Below are 16,473 nucleotides of genomic sequence, written 5' to 3' on the forward strand. Positions count from 1 at the left end.
TCATAATATACTTCCATTTAACTGTAAGCATAAATGTCGAATTCTCTTGTATCATAAACTTCAGTCCACATATTACAATAAATGTACAACTCAAATTTACCTAGATGTTGAATATGAGGATCCAGATGAATAGGACTGACGTCGTGAGGGACGTGACCCAGAACCAGTTTTCCTACCAGAAGGAGACTTGGACCGCATCCATGGGTCAGCCCACTCATCTCCACGACCTCTATGACTCGGTACAGATAGCTCAGCATACCTGAGCACAACGTATTACTAATAAACAAAGATTCATATCTGGTATAATGTTAACCAAACAGTTAGAGCTGTGCTGGAACCCATGTTCAAATGGACTAACACAGTATTCGGGCAGGTTCCATCAGTTTATTCTGTTCCCCTAACATGACTCCACTACTTCTCAAAACATAATCATCCTCATCACCATTACAATGCATTATTCACCCCTATGACACCATAGCCTCATTGTTACTCATTTAGAACCATCTGGAGGACACATGTAGCTTAGAGTTTACTATGGACGCAAATAACTTTCTACCAATGATTCCATGGCTGCCATTCAAGCAGTTACTTCAAATAACTCCCATCACCGGTAATACATAATATCTAAAAGTTCTCTATAAAACAATTGCCTTTCATCGCATTCCATTCTCTCATGTTGGATTAGAAGACAATGAAAAGCTGACAAGTTGGCGAGAAAAGACACATCAGCCCACAAGAAAAATCTATTCCAATGGATTCCTTCAGAATAGTATCAACACATATCTTGGAATGGAACGGAAAGAGGCTGCTGAGCAGTCAAAGCTCAAAAAGTGGGCAAATATACAAGAAGACTGGAAAAACAACAAAGAGAAAGCCTAGAAAGGAAGCAGTAGCAAGTTTTAGGTTAAAAACAGTCTTGCTGCACATCTAACACAAATACGCACCTACCAGTCCAATGAATGCACCATCTGCCACAAAGCAAACTCAACCATGGACGATTAGCATGAAGGAAATTTAGCAAAACAAAACTTTATTGGGACACCAGAGAGAAGATGAGTTAATTGCTCAAAGTGCGACAACAACAACAACAACAACATATTACCCCTATGCTTGTATTCAGGAAAGTAGACACGTAACTATCAAACTGCAAGTGTGTTAAAATGCACTATCGCCACTGTTCACAGACATGTCAGACCATTAACTCACTCTCTCTTTTTCGGATCTAACAAACTCATGAAACATTCAAATACTCAGACAATGTACACGAATAATACAAGATAACAGTATATACATAACACTGATGGTTACCTGATTAATATGACAAGTGCAATCTGACTGTCTGGTGCCATGCCAGAGTGCACAGCATCTGAGGACCCAACTTCACTGCCAACTTTGGGAGATTTGAAACTGTTTTTAGACTCAGATTTATGCTTCACTTACCTGTATTAACTTCTATAAGAGAAAGAAATATAGTGATTGACATAAACTCATCCTCGAAGACAATCAGCCCTGATCACATGTAACAGAGTGGTCAGCCTAATGCACTTTCAAGACAACAACTTTTATCAATTTCACTATGTTGCCATCTAGCAATTGCAAAAAAAGTCACGTTATAACCCTGATGGAATTGCATGGAGTAATAGCATGCAGCAGTACTTCCATCTAGCAGTCATTACCAAAAAATTCATTTTTGACAGTGGAGATTCTAGTGGTTGTTTTCTTTTGTATGCTCCCATTTCATAAAATGGGAATGGCCAATCTGATATTATGTGATCAGGGCAGTTAGGTAACTCTGTACAGATCAAAGATAGATAATGGGTTTAAAAAGGGTATGTCAGCTACTATGGCTATTTGCGCCCTTATCTAAAATTCTTCATAAAACAAAGACACAAATAATACAATAATCAGAGTGCTAAAAGAACTAAAAAGCATTGTCACGGTAAAACGAGGTACACAAATGCAGTATATACAAGGTGATTTGTAAACAAACATAAAAGTAAGCAGTTCTCTGACCCTAGGTAGTATTCAAAACGAACCAATAAAATAATAAAACTAAGGCTGCCAGAGATAAAATTGTATATCACATTTTAAAGCAATAAAGTTTTATAAAATATTCGGATGTATAAGGTCCGAAATGTCAACTATGTAAATTCAAATATAAAACAACAAATGTAACCTTCGGATGTAAAGGGTCTGGAGGATAAGTAAAACGGGTCAATAAAAAACTAAATCACCCTATCAAGTCCTGTATTCGATAAAAATCTCAGATCTGCATTTGTACAATTAAAATAATTTCTAACGTACAGGTCAATGCTAGGCTGGTGTGGAAATATATGCAATTCCTCATTTACCTATCAACAAGGAACTACACACTGTCCATGAAATCTGTGAAGTATGGTCATGCATGATGTCACTTGAGAAAGACCTGAGCCTGACAACATCTGCTCCCTTCTCTTTCTCCAAGCTAGTTGTGTTCCCTGTCCCATGCAATATCTCTTGCACCCTGACTACTCACTGGACCAGCCGTCTATGCCACAACATGTGCGGAAAGCTTGTTTTTTTTTTTTCTCAATGTCATTTCATATATTCCGTGGCTGGGGTTTAGTAAAGCGAGAAAGAATATTTTCTGCATGAAAAAAATTGTTCGTTCCATCACTCCCTTGTCTACAGCCTTAAGAGCTGCAAACTTACTGCTCCCTCAGTATTCTCATTACCCACCATCTTATCAGTCATTAGTCCTCTAATCTTTGATGGCTGTGTCAATACTAACTCCAAAACAAGCACCACAGTCATATTTGTTTCGCCAAACACTAATACTGATTAAGAAACAAGTGACGACGAACATCATTTTCTGAGTGCAGATCTAATCTTAATTGTCACAACACTATTTGCTACACATGGAGCATGCCAATCATTTTAAAATAATTATTGTTGGATGAGAAAAACATTAATATGATATGTACAGTCAACTCTGGATATAATGAACTCGGTTGTAGTGAACATTTGGCTATAGTGGACCTAAATTGTTGATGCATACATTAAAAAGTACATTAATATTTCCGTTTATAGCGAATCCTCGCTTCGGTTATAGTAAACCTTGTATCCTGACAAATTCTTATTTGATGTCAGACCTTCTTGTATAAAATTGAAAGAATGTGTCGCGAACAACATTCTAAGTTTCTTACGCCTTTAGTCAAAGGACAAGGTAGGATTAGTGATTCCTAGACAATGAGCTGTTCTGTAAATCCAGGCAACAAATGACGACCTTGCCTCACTCCACCGTCGAAGGATTGCCATTCTGTTCTCAGGCACTCTACTCTACTGTTATTTCTAATCCTCCACCGTCGAAGGGTTACCTTTTGTTCTCAGAAACATTTTCATTATGATGGATAGCATCGAAACAATGGGAAATGAAATTGCTTTCTTTTATTAAAAGGGGCGGACATTATATCCAGAGCATAAATAAAGGTAAGATTTCGATACCTTTCAAACTCCATCAACCCTCTCCCAGTTTCCATTAAGTGACCTGGGAAATTCCAAGACTGAGTACGCAGTCACACCATAACAGCGTTTGTCATTTCTACCTGATTGTCTGTTTCTAGTGTTCCAACAGTGAATGTACTGTCTAAAAATGTCGAAGTGTAAAGTGTTTTCTTTGGAAGATAAGGTGAATATTATAAGTGACAATGAATGTGGTCTTTCGCAAGCAGATGTGGGTCGACATCATAGTTTAAGTAAATCAACTGTGAGTAACAGTATATAGTGTAATCTATTCTAAAAAAATGAAATATTTTATTTTCTTGTTCACAATTTCATTTATTTCTGTCATTTAAGGTTAGGGGAGAGACACTTCAGATATAGTGAACAAAATATGCAAGTCCACAGAGGTTCACTATATCCAGAGTTGACAGAAGTTCCTTATTTGCCGGCATTAGCTTTGTTATGTCTATGGACTCATTATTTTGCTTTTTATAACCCAACCACTGCTCAGTCACCCATACCCATATCAGGTACGAATGTTCTTGTATGTCATCTATGATTGTCAGAGAATTGTTTTGTGTAGTTAATATCCAGATAAAATTCATTTTTAAATTATAATCCATTTTGAAATGCATGTGTACAGTTTTAAATAACAGCCTGTAAGAAACTAAGAAATGTACCTTTCATCTCTCCAGGGTTTCTCAGTGCGCTGCATTATCACTTCCCTAACAGGATGCGAAGATTTCTTTTTCTTCTCATAATACTCAGCAGGAGGGGCTCTGTGTTGGTGTGTGTGGTATTTGCGTGTACTGTTTCCATAGTCAGTTTCTATTCTCATGGCCCGTGAATCTCCTGGTTCATAATGAACACGGCGCCAGTAGTCACCACCACCACCACCACCAGTACCACCACCACCACCACCTCCTCCTCTTGATTGGTGATAGTATGCAGAAGGAGACTCAGGGTAATCATCATATCGGTCAGCAAGTAGGCTGTCGTCATGATGATACTTGCCATCTGTATCCAGAAGTTTCAGCCTGATGTGGAAGACAAGATTCTTAATTACAGAAAACTGGAAGCATACTTTCTCATTACAATGAAACCTCTATCGCTTCCATTTGTATCTTTTCCTCAGATACATCTTTCAGTTTGTACAGTCCCAAAGATAGAACTAAAAAAAAAAAAATCTTATATCATTTCAACTGCGTAATGAATCACTGTGTGTTTAAAATGTTCAAATGTGTAACATTTGAATGTAAGAATGTGAAATCGACAGACATTATTCAACTTTATGATGTGTACGAATATGCCATAGCCTGTGACTAAATGCTAAAAAGATGGGTTGAAAACTTTAATATGTAATGATCAGCAAAGTAACCACCTACTGTGGTTAATGATGATTTGGTGCATGAGGTTCAAGAGAAAGTTTGAGGACAGATGATTTACAATTCTGCCATTTTCCCTGCATTTCCCACAAATTTTACAATCACTTCTCCAAGAAGATGTTAAATCGCCTGGATTTTTGGAAGTTGTACTCATGATGAGTTCCAAAGTTGCTCACTGAGGAACACAAACACAAAGTGGCTCCAGTGCATTATTAACCTTTCTCACATGATACAGTGATATGACGAGTTCTTGGACCACGTCGTTCAAGATAATGAGATATGGGAGTCACACAGAAGCTGTGAATAAATGGTTTTTATCACAGGCGGCAATATTGGATATAGGGATACAAAAATTTGTTCCCAGTTATGTCAAGTGCCTTAATAATGGTGAAAACTAGGAATAAAATTAGTTATGTATATAGGATCCAAGAGAAATAAAATTTTTTTAAAGTAAATTTTATTTTTTTTTTCTTTCCTCTCCCCCACCCCTTCAATAGACAACTGGAATTTACTTTCTCGAAATGTCTCATATCAAGCAAATGATTCCCTTTGAAGATAAAGAATAATAACAAAAATGTTATACATCATTAAACAATGTTGCCATCTGGAGCAGTATAGAAGATTAGATGACAAATCTATGCTCGAATCACTACTGAATTTTGCTGAAGCTTACACTGTGATGGAGAAAGTGGAAAGAGTGCTGTTTTCTTTAAAACACTAAGTTATAATAAAATACATCCATCAAGGTTTGTCCTTAAGTAGTATTTCTGTCATTGTATTTTTTAAGTACTGTAATGGAATGCCAAAAGACTCATAGATTGAATCCTTACGTCTCCCCATTAGATAACAACAACAACATTTTTTAAGTATTTCAATGTTTTCCTGCACTTATAGTTTTCGTTCCCGGTACTTTCAAGAACATGAGGTAGAGGTTTCATTGTATATATCACAAAACAAAAAAGTAAATTTACTACTTTAAATAAAACTTTGTCACATTATCCACAGTCATTGCAAAATTCCTTACCGGCTCTTATCACAGAAATTTTCAATGTGCTATACTAATCCCCAACCCAAATTCCAATTTAACCCGTCTAACCTTGTATATATGGCCAGTAACAAATACTTCAAAAACTTTTTCTACTAACAGAAGAGAAATGATATAACAAACTGTACATAAAAAGTGATCTATTTTCACAAGCACATAATACTTAACAATAACTTCTAAAATAATAATTTTTGAAAGTACAATATTTATCAAGTTTCACATGTTACTTTATCTCATGTAAGAAAACAATTAGTGTCATGAAGATGACATATTTCCTTATTATATGTGCTTTAAACCGTTTGCAACAATCAAATAGTTTAATACGTTCCTATTTATATACATGGTTATTCTAAAGACATACAGAAATGAAAAAAAAAATTAATGTGCATCCAAACAGAAACATGCAGGCCTACATAAATTTCAGTTATCCACTCCAAGATCTTACTTAATTTATACTGTACATGGTGGAGTCTTAATTTTACAGACATTCACATAAAACAGCTATTCATATACAGGAGTAGTTTCCATTAGTGTTTTATTTAAAAATCATTGAGAAAAAAAAAAAACCGCGCACGGAAGCCAGAAGATAGTCTGTAAACTCTTCAGAATTCAGAAGACAAACTACTCGAAACTAGTCAATAAAGTAAAATAACACCGCAATTTAAACATTAACACAATGAAGTTATTTATTTCTTTTAAGTTCTTTAGTTATATATTTTAGTTTAAATTTTTTCAATTCTAGTTACTGTCTTATATTTTTATTATTTTTATGCTCGACCATGCCGAAATGTAGTAATTATACACCTGGTAGTAGCCCTTTAATGCACCTCATTAAAGTACACCTATTCATTATAAATCAGTTGTTCAGCCAATGAGAAATCACCATTGTACCATTATAAAACCGGAAGTATCGATTATTCTCGGATATGAGTCATTCCACGTCAAATTGCACAAAATTATACAAATTTTGACCTTCATATTTCTGATTGCGTTTATATTTTTTTTACCAACTCTATGGGTCTAATAAACCAACAAGTGTATTTTTATTTCCTCCTAAGTCCACATGTTTTTAAAATATTACATGTTAAAATTCGTTAAAAATGTTGCACAATGCAACATTTAAAGCGTCATATTTCTGACGATATTGATGTTAAAATTTTTTTGAAAAATGAATTTAAAAGCTTAAAGTACTGTCTTCATTCTTCACATAACATAATTAGGAACTTAAAATCCAGACGTTTGAGATGGGCAGGGCATGTAGCACGTATGGGCGAATCCAGAAATGCATATAGAGTATTAGTTGGGAGACCGGAGGGAAAAAGACCTTTAGGGAGGCCGAGACGTAGATGGGAGGATAATATTAACATGGATTTGAGAGAGGTGGGTTATGATGATAGAGACTGGATTAATCTTGCACAGGATAGGGACCGATGGCGGGCTTATATGAGGGTGGCAATGAACCTTCGGTTTCCTTAAAAGCCATTTGTAAGTAAGTAAGTAAAGTACTGTCTTTTATTAAATATTTACTAACTAATTTTAATATAATTATTACAAATATTTTTTTATAATTCAATTTTTAAAAGTTATATATCAATGTGAAATAGCCCTATTAAAAATCTAAAAAAATTCTTACTAGGTGCACTGAAGTATTCTTAATAATTCCAGAAAAAATCAGAATGGGATCTCCAATAGTTTAATGGAAATTTAATTACTTACGACAGAATGTGTAGCGATCGGTGCAGCAGCAGTGGACGGGAAGTGTTAAAGCACGCTGGGAGGTTTATCGGCGCTGGATGATTGACTGAACGTTGCAACATTACATCCAGTACGGATCAAGTCACTCGAGGAAACGCTGCTAATTTACTTATTATGATATCTTCAAATGTTTGTACATTATGCTTTTTAAATGTTTCTTTTCATTCACACTTTAAATTTTCATTCGCCTACCTTCTTTCTTGAAAGAAAATTGTTTATTAAATCTTCAGTTTTTGACAACGGAATGAAAGAATGTAATTTTAATGTACCAGTTATTGGTTTTAGATTATGGTATCTGGCCTGCAAATTTTCAGTGTGGTTTTTGTGCTTATTCAATGGACAAAATATAAATGACACATTAGAAATGTTTTTTGTGACCAATCAAAGTTTTTTTTTTTTTTTTTTATAGGATCTTGTATAGGCTCGCTCTCGTGGCAAGTCTTTTAACAGTTTCTACAATGCCATCACATGGACCTTTACCATGCGACGTTGCAAAGAAGTGTCATTCAGCACTAATTCCATAATCGACTTCATGTAAGCAATTATTTAATTTTTTTTTTTTGTATTATGAACTTGATCCATTGGAAAAGTAGATGATTTTTTTCATATCATTGAATTCTTGCTTTAAGAAATTGATTGCTTCGGATTAAAAAAAGTGAAAGGGATCGGTGTCATGTTTCATGGTTTCTGAGATGACAATACTTTTGTGACGAATTTCTGTATCTCCTTTGAAATATACTACAAAAGGATGTATTGTGGCTTGGCATATGTTCCAATGCACACCTTGTATTGAATCTTGTATTACAAATGAATAATTTTCCGAAAAGTCTGCAATAACTATGTAATTTTCAGGTTGTACATTTCTTTGCATTCCATCAAAAATGAAATATGGCTGACTTTTGAAGGGATGACAATGCATCTTCTACATGAAAAACTTTACATGCTAGGGAGCCTTTTATTTTTTAAACTTTTAACGGGGGTATCGTTTTTGTTGTAGCTTTCTTTTCTTGATAGGGGATTCTATTGACATCAAACTCTTGTTTAATTCCTCAATATTAGTGATTTCTAGCACTGTATCCATAGAACTGCTAGAAGAACTGGGATAATCACTTTCTCTGTCCGCACTTTCATTTGATTCATGTTTATTAATATCACAAGAACTACTGGCTTCACATATAATTTCACCTGACCTATCCGGCAATTGATTGATTTTTACGGAATGAATCACATATTTGCACATTCAAAGACGCCTTTAAATTGAGCTTTATCAATTAGTCGTGACTTACGCGTCTTAGTGTACTTTTCTTTTTAAAAGAGTGATTAGGAAGGTAAATGGATTTAAACACTTGTTATATATTACGTGATTTTACCATCACTCATGTTGTATAGAAGTCACGTCACTCCGTGAAATTCAAACCCAAACTGATTATTTTTCTCTTTTATATTTTGTCTCCTGCCATCTGTTTACTGCCATAAAGTTTACTGCCTTACCCAGCCTTGCTATCATCAAACACTTGGCTATATTACAGTATAAACATAACGCACTGTGAAGGGCTTCCCCTCTTAGCTGAGCTGACAATAATAAAATAACTTCAGATAAGATATTTACTGTTCCTTAAGGTATTAATCATTTGATGATTAGTATGGTGACATCAGATGTAACGGGGGATTTCGTAAAACTTTCCCTGGGGAGCCTTCTAGCCTATGGCTGCAAGCAGTTCATTAGCTGGGCATCGTGAGCGCGTGCATGCCTCCGGAAAATAAATTGTTACAAATGTATGGGTGCCGATCCCATATTTATAAATGCAGTAGTTTACAGATAATACATCAGCGAACAAGTCTATATTTTTTTCAAATTTTTAACTTGGCTATTTAATATAGTAATTTTGCTTTGAAAAAGAAATGATTAAAAAAAATAGGCCAAATTTTAAATTATTTTGTGATAGGCCTAAAGTAATAAAAAGTGTTGTATTTCGTCTTTCAAATGCACCAAATCGCAAATCTCAATTATATGTAGACACAGAGTTCCAAGTGAGTTTATGTAGCAGTGTGCGCATAATTTGTGTAACTTCAAATAGTCATAACTACACAAATAATTAATAATTGTGAAAATAAACAATACGGGTCTCCTTATTTGTTGTCTGGAATTCATGAAAATAAAATTCGACCATTTCCGAGAAGGTCGTGTTTTATTGCTGTGCGATTTGACGTGGAATGACTCATATGCAATTGAAAGACAATTAGCAAAAAGTCACGGAGGATGGAAATCAATACTGTCGCAGAAGGTTATGTTCTGTTACTATAATAATAATTAGCGTTAATTGTAAATAATATTCAAATAAATTCAATTTATCATCTCGTTTTTCAATTCTAAATCAATTTCCAGGTTATATCAAGACTAATCTTCATGTTATTCTTTAGATTATATCAAGGTCAATGATATTCGTGCCTCAGAAAAAATCAATACTTTCGCGTCTGCGCACATCTCACAATTCAGGTTAGTTCCGCTCCTCACTTACATAACCATAACATGAATATCTATGAATAATTTCAAGTTAGAAATATGGCCGAGCATAAAAAGTCGTATGAAACTTGCCTATAATGGTAATTAAGACGCTTGTATGAAAACATACTCGCGTCTTAATTACTACCATTATAGGCTCATTGCATAATGTACTATTATGATCATATTTAGTATACATCTTGCAAGACAATTTCATCTCTGCTATCTAAATATGTCTCTTATTGGGCTGTCAGTATCCAAGTTTCAGAGTCACATAAAAGCATGGGGAGCAGCACTGTCATCTCAAAATAGTAAGTGGAAAATAGCTAACAGGTTATAGTGTATCAAAGGAATGGATAAAAAGACGGATCCTGAAAGAAAAACCTCTACTCACATCAAACTTCAAATCTTTAGGGTCTATAATGTGAAACAAGTATCAAAGTTCTATAGTATAAATAATTACGTACATAGATAACTACAGAAAATGGATATGAAGAAACTAACAATTCAGCAAAACCTATGATAAATGTATAGTTCAACGAGAAATTTTCCCTATCTACTTGTAGAAATCGAACCAACAGTCACATTGTAAGCATAGTATTGGAAATGTTTCAAATCTGGAAAGAGAAAGAAGCAGCAGGAGAAGAAAAATAAGGTGAAGGAAGAGGATGAAAAGAAATTTGTAGTGAAAAATTGTTGCTGTTTTAACACTAATGAAACATTCAAAGGTGATCCAAGATTTGAGGATTTGCATCCTAGATGTAGAGACTTCCAATATTTGGAGCTAACATACCTCTGTCATAAGGGAAGGGAGGAAAATTAGAATCACGTAGGTTTTCCTGTTCCTTCCTCTTTCCCTACCTTTCCTGATGATGTAGGTGATGTGTAACTGAAAGGTTGGTCTGTCTATATCTACAGTAGAACATGGTGCAAATACCCAAACATCTCACACCACGTTGACTACTGTTAAAGTTTTAAATGGTACTTAACATTTAAAGGCTCTTATTTTTTTTACTTTTAGCAATTCAAGATTTGATTGCTTTTCCACTACATTGAGCCAGATGTAGTCTACCTACCCCCACCTGTCAGGTTCATCCTTTAAAATGGGACTGGCAGGTCTTGTATAATAGTCATTTTCCTTGTCCAATTCTTCTTGCCCAAGACTCAGATTCATCTTCTTTTCTTCAAAGTCCATGTCCGTCTCCTTTCGTTTTGTTGATTTCCTCATCATCTACAACAAATTTCACAAGTTAATTTATGTACACAAGTCTCATGTTGCACTGATAGATTTTATATGTGCAAGATACGTACTTACCTCCTTCGCTTGTCTCAGTCCTCGTTCCCATGCTGATTCAAATACAGGTGCTTCATCCTTCCTAGGTCCCTGATATGACAATCCCACCTGCCGAAAATAAAAATAAATTCATTAATAATTAATTAATTCTATATACATCTTGATTACACAACTTTTTAACACTATATCACTTCGGAAAACGTATTATGTGTCTTTCTTGTGTTAAATTTTACATTACCTCGTTAACATGTTTCAGCCTGTTATCAGCCATCTTCAGAACTGGTTGTTGCTGGTCTCTGTAGGTGTAGGTGTGGTTAGCATTTAGGATGTGTTCTGCATATGTGGAAGTGTTTTGTAGTTTTGTTATGGCTGTGGTGTGTTCTTTGTAAGGTGTTTGAAATGATCTACCTGTCTGTCCTATGTAAAAGTTGTTGCAGGTGTTGCATTTGAGTTTGCATACGCCTGTGTGGTTGTATTTGTGTTGTTTGTGTGTTGAGATGCTTTTGTAGAATATTACTTGTTCTGTATGCGATGTTGTAATTTAATTTCTTGAATGAGGTTGCAATCTTGTGTGTGTGTTTTTTTTCGTATGTTAGTGTGATGTATTTTTTGTGTTCTTGTGTTTGTGTTGTATTCTTATGCTTTTTGTGATTATCTTTTGTCTTTATTATGTTACCTATTATGTTGGGGGTTGTATCCGTTTTCTTGTGCTATGTATTTGATTGTGTTTAGCTCTTCTTTGTAGTCATGTTGGTTCATTGTTCTGTTGAGTGGTCTGTGTACCATTGTTCGGAATGCAGCTTGTTTGTGTTGTGTTGGGTGATTGGATGTGTTGTGAATATGTTGTTGTTGTGGATTTTCTGTAGACTTTGAATGTGTGTTTGTTGTCGACTTTTGTTATTGTGATGTCTAGAAAATTTATGGATTTGTTGTTTTCAATTTTAATGTGTATTGTAGCTTTGGGTATATTTTGTTTGTGTGTTGATGCAGGTTTTGGATCTGTCTTTTGTTTCCTTTGTATAGTATTAGTATGTCATCTACATATCTGTGCCAATATCCGCAGACAACATCATATATGATTACACTCCAGTGTTAGCAACAAACTAACTTATTTTTCACATCAAAGCAGCACACAAAATTTTTCATCTGACCTAGACGCACAAATGACTTAACAATACCCTGACCTTCTTTGAAAGTACTGAAAGATAGTATGCCATATGTTTTCCAGACAAAGGAAAAGTCTCCACTACTGTGTGACCTGCTTGCAGATTGTTTCATAGCTAAAAAAATGGCACTTTATATGTTGTTGCACTTTAAACGTCATGTGGATATGAACACTGGACAATAACATCAGACGAGCCAGAATAAAATTTCCAGAGATGAGATTTCTTCATTTTATTGTAAAGTGCAGTGTGTTTGCTTCCCCCTGCAGTCGGGCGATGAACAGCAAGCATGCGGAACAGCAATAATATAGCCTACCAACGTGCTGCCACCCGTGCTTAAGAACACTCAACAGCTGAATAATTTCAAGGGAAAAATTGTTCCGGGGCCGGGTATAGATCCCGGGACCTCTGGTTGAACGTACCAGCACTCTGCCAACTGAGCTACCCGGGAACTCCACCCGACACTGTCTCAACTTTTCCCTTTATATCCACACAACTCGCGTGGGCTGACGAAATGCCAGAGACCCACATTGAGTGCACACAAACTCTGTGTGACTTGGAATTGTGGTTTTCTGTTAACATACACAGTGACGTATATACATACTAGGTTCAAAAAGTTCCCGGAATTTGCTAGTATCATAGAAACAACGTACCTTAAACACTATTCTACAGCATTCCCTTCAAAATAGTTGCCTTCCGCAACAACACACTTTTGCCAACGCGTGTAGAGTTCCTGGAAGCAGGCCTGGAAGCCATTTTGTGAAACTCTTCTTAGTGCTCTCGTCGCGTTTGCGATAACCTCTTCAGCATTGAATCTCCGTCCTTTCAGATGACTTTTCAGACGGGGAAACAGAAAGTAATCAGGTGGTGAGAGATCAGGAGAGTATGGTGGGTGATCCAAAGCAGTTATGTTGTGCCTGGCAAGAAAATTCTTTACAATAATTGCGCGATGAGCAGGTGCATTGCCATGCATAAGGAACCAGTTGTTTTCTACCCACTTTTCTGGACGTTTCCTTCTCACTGCGTCCCGGAGGCGACGGAGGATTTCTACGTACAATTCTTTCGTTACAGTACGACCTTCTGGAATGAACTCATGGTGGATGAGACCCAGAGAGTCGAAGAAAACTTCCAACATAACTTTGCCTTTGGAAGTGTCCCTAGGAAATTTTTGCTTCCGAGGAGATGTTTTCGATTTCCACTCAGATGACCGTCGTTTAGGGACTGGGTCGTACAAGTAGCACCGAGTTTCATCACCAGCAATAATTTTGTTTAAGAAATCACCATCTTCATCAGCCATACTGATCATGTCCCCAGCAAGTCATTCTTGTTTCTTTCTGTTCTGCCGACAACATTTTCGTAACTAACTTCTGAGACACGTAATGCATGTTGAGATGCTTGTGAAGAACATTGTGTACACTTCCGACTGATATTCCGACCTCTGCTGCTATCTCTTTTATGGTTTTACGTCGGTCGTGCCTCACAACATTACGCACACGCTGAGTGATTGCTTCATTTGTTGCAGTTGTTGGTCGGCCGCTGCGTACGTATCGCGGCCACCAGAAAAGCGTTTATGCCAGGCATACACTTGAGTTTTTTTCATTGCTGCTTCGCCATATGCTTCTTCCAACAATCTTAATGTCTCTACAGGAGTTTTGTGTAACAAAACACAGAACTTGATGTTTGTACGTTGCTCTGTGCACATAATTACAAAATGCGACGAACAAACTAAACACTATGATAAACAATTGCCTACAACTCAAAACCAACAATCGCCATTATCAACAAACTTTAAGGAAATGACATCATGAATGTTACCAACAAAACAAATGTATAATATTCCTTGTTATATATTAATACGAAAAGTGGTAGTAAAATTCCGGGAACTTTTTGAACCCAGTAGTATTATGCAAATCTAACCTTTCAGGTAAAGCTTCCTGTAAAGCAGATTTGAATAATTTCAAGGGAAATTTTTCCCTTGAAATTATTCAAATCTGCTTTACAGGAAGAACAATTTTTCCCTTGAAATTATTCAAATCTGCTTTACAGGAAGCTTTACCTGAAAGATTAGATTTGCACTCAACAGCTGTCCATCATTTTGCAGTCAGCTCATCTAATTGCGTTGTTTCAACAATCAGTTTGCTTTCCTGAAGCGCTTAAAAAAAACACCTCAAGGCCACGTGTGGTGGTTTCTGTGAGCAGTCAGTTCAGCATGTGAATGGAAATTTTATCAGAAGATGTCAAGAATGCATCAATGCAGATGGACACCACTTTCAGCATCTTTTGTAACAAGATTAGTACTTAAGTGATAACAATAAATGAGTAGGATAAGCTTGAGGATTGATACATGTCACTAACTAATGCTCCGCGCTTGCTGGCCGGCCGCAGGAGGAAGCAAACGCACTGTATTTAGTTTCTAATAGAGGAGAGATACTGACTTATGATAGAAGTTGAATATCGAAAGTGTTTCAGTTACAATTGAAAGTTACTGAAGAATAAAAGTATCATGTTCCAAATATATCAAAATTATAACTACTATGGTAGTCCTTCAGCATAGTCCTAGAGGACAACATAAAATAAGACGTCCATGGAAAAGATAGTGTTAACTTCTTCAAGAGTTCAGTTAGCACTTACTGTACTTACCGGAACAGGTTTTTCATACGGAGAACGATAATCCACTGGAGGATATATTGGAGGTCCATTTACAGGAACAAGAGGTCTCACCATATCAAACATTGTGTAATTCCCTTTATCTGTAACTCCAGGATGAACAAATCTGCAACACAACCACCACACAAAAGCAACAATATTTTAATCCTTTTCTTTAATTATAATAACAATAATTTATAATACCCTACTATTTCACTTAAGCAGTGGTATATAAAACTTACAAAAATTTCAATATAAAAAGAGTTTATAGTTTGAAAACATTACATTTAATTCTATTTACTTTATTTTTCACCACCTTCATGGAATAAATATAAAACTAGCATAATTTCCATGATACTTTAACATAAAAAGTGACTTTTAAATAATATTAATAAGAAATTAAAACCTTTATATGTAACTTACACGATACAAACTGGAGAAATTTTTAACATTGCTGTCAAATAGAAAGAGAAAATACAAAATAATGAATATTTACACAATTTCTCCACATAAACTTAATTCCAGTCAAAGTCATGATGTCCACACATGGTTGCCATGATAAGAAACTGAAACCCAGGAATGACAAGTTGAAAAAGTGATGTTTAAGTGTGAAATCTCCATATTATCTTCCACAAAAGTTGGGAATATGACACAAAAGTTAAGATAAGTATATTAATGGAAAGAAAATATAAAATACGGACAATTTCTATTGATGAATCATATGTTCAGTATCAATTTTGGGATTATGGAGTGATATGGACTGAAGGTGGGACAAACCTAGGACTACCAGATGTCCAGATTTCACCAGACATGTCCTGCTTTCAGGGGTGTCTCCTGCATCCGGTCAGAAATTGTAGAAAGTCAGAAATTGTCCTGCTTTTCTGTCTCATCAATTTTCAGTGGACCAAAGAGAGAACTCGTCTATGTCTGGAGTCATATTAGAGGAAATATGTTTGTAAAATTTAATTTAAGATGTCTTTCTTGTTTGGATTTCCACAAGTACTTCAGTTACATGAACACAAGCCATCTACAACACAACAGAAACAGGAACTCAACAATAGAAAAAAACCCTACTGGTATATCCACAGATCCTAAACACATGAAATGACCACAGATGTTAAAAGTGTATATAAATAAACTTAACAAAAAAAAAAGTACTTACTACTGGGTGACAAACAATATTCCTTGCTCAAATTAGATCG

The 16,473-nt window shown here is 35.6% G+C and overlaps 1 protein-coding gene across 3 annotated transcripts in view; it reads right to left on the reverse strand.

Annotated features, from left to right (window-relative positions):
* LOC138696628 (zinc finger CCCH domain-containing protein 18) overlaps window positions 1–16,473 on the reverse strand; it is a 42,619-nt gene that overhangs the window by 13,453 nt on the left and 12,693 nt on the right. For 2 of the 3 annotated variants that reach the window (XM_069821816.1, XM_069821817.1), the window contains exons 3-7: window positions 15,266–15,398; window positions 11,484–11,570; window positions 11,245–11,399; window positions 4,161–4,517; window positions 101–259 (exon numbers count right to left, since the gene is read on the reverse strand). In XM_069821816.1, the coding sequence (XP_069677917.1) occupies window positions 101–259; window positions 4,161–4,517; window positions 11,245–11,399; window positions 11,484–11,570; window positions 15,266–15,398 (891 nt within the window). The remainder of the gene's footprint in view (window positions 1–100; window positions 260–4,160; window positions 4,518–11,244; window positions 11,400–11,483; window positions 11,571–15,265; window positions 15,399–16,473) is intronic. The other variant, XM_069821818.1, reaches the window with a different exon arrangement.

The sequence above is a fragment of the Periplaneta americana genome, chromosome 3, assembly GCF_040183065.1.
Source record: "Periplaneta americana isolate PAMFEO1 chromosome 3, P.americana_PAMFEO1_priV1, whole genome shotgun sequence".
In the NCBI taxonomy this organism is placed as follows: domain Eukaryota; kingdom Metazoa; phylum Arthropoda; class Insecta; order Blattodea; family Blattidae; genus Periplaneta; species Periplaneta americana.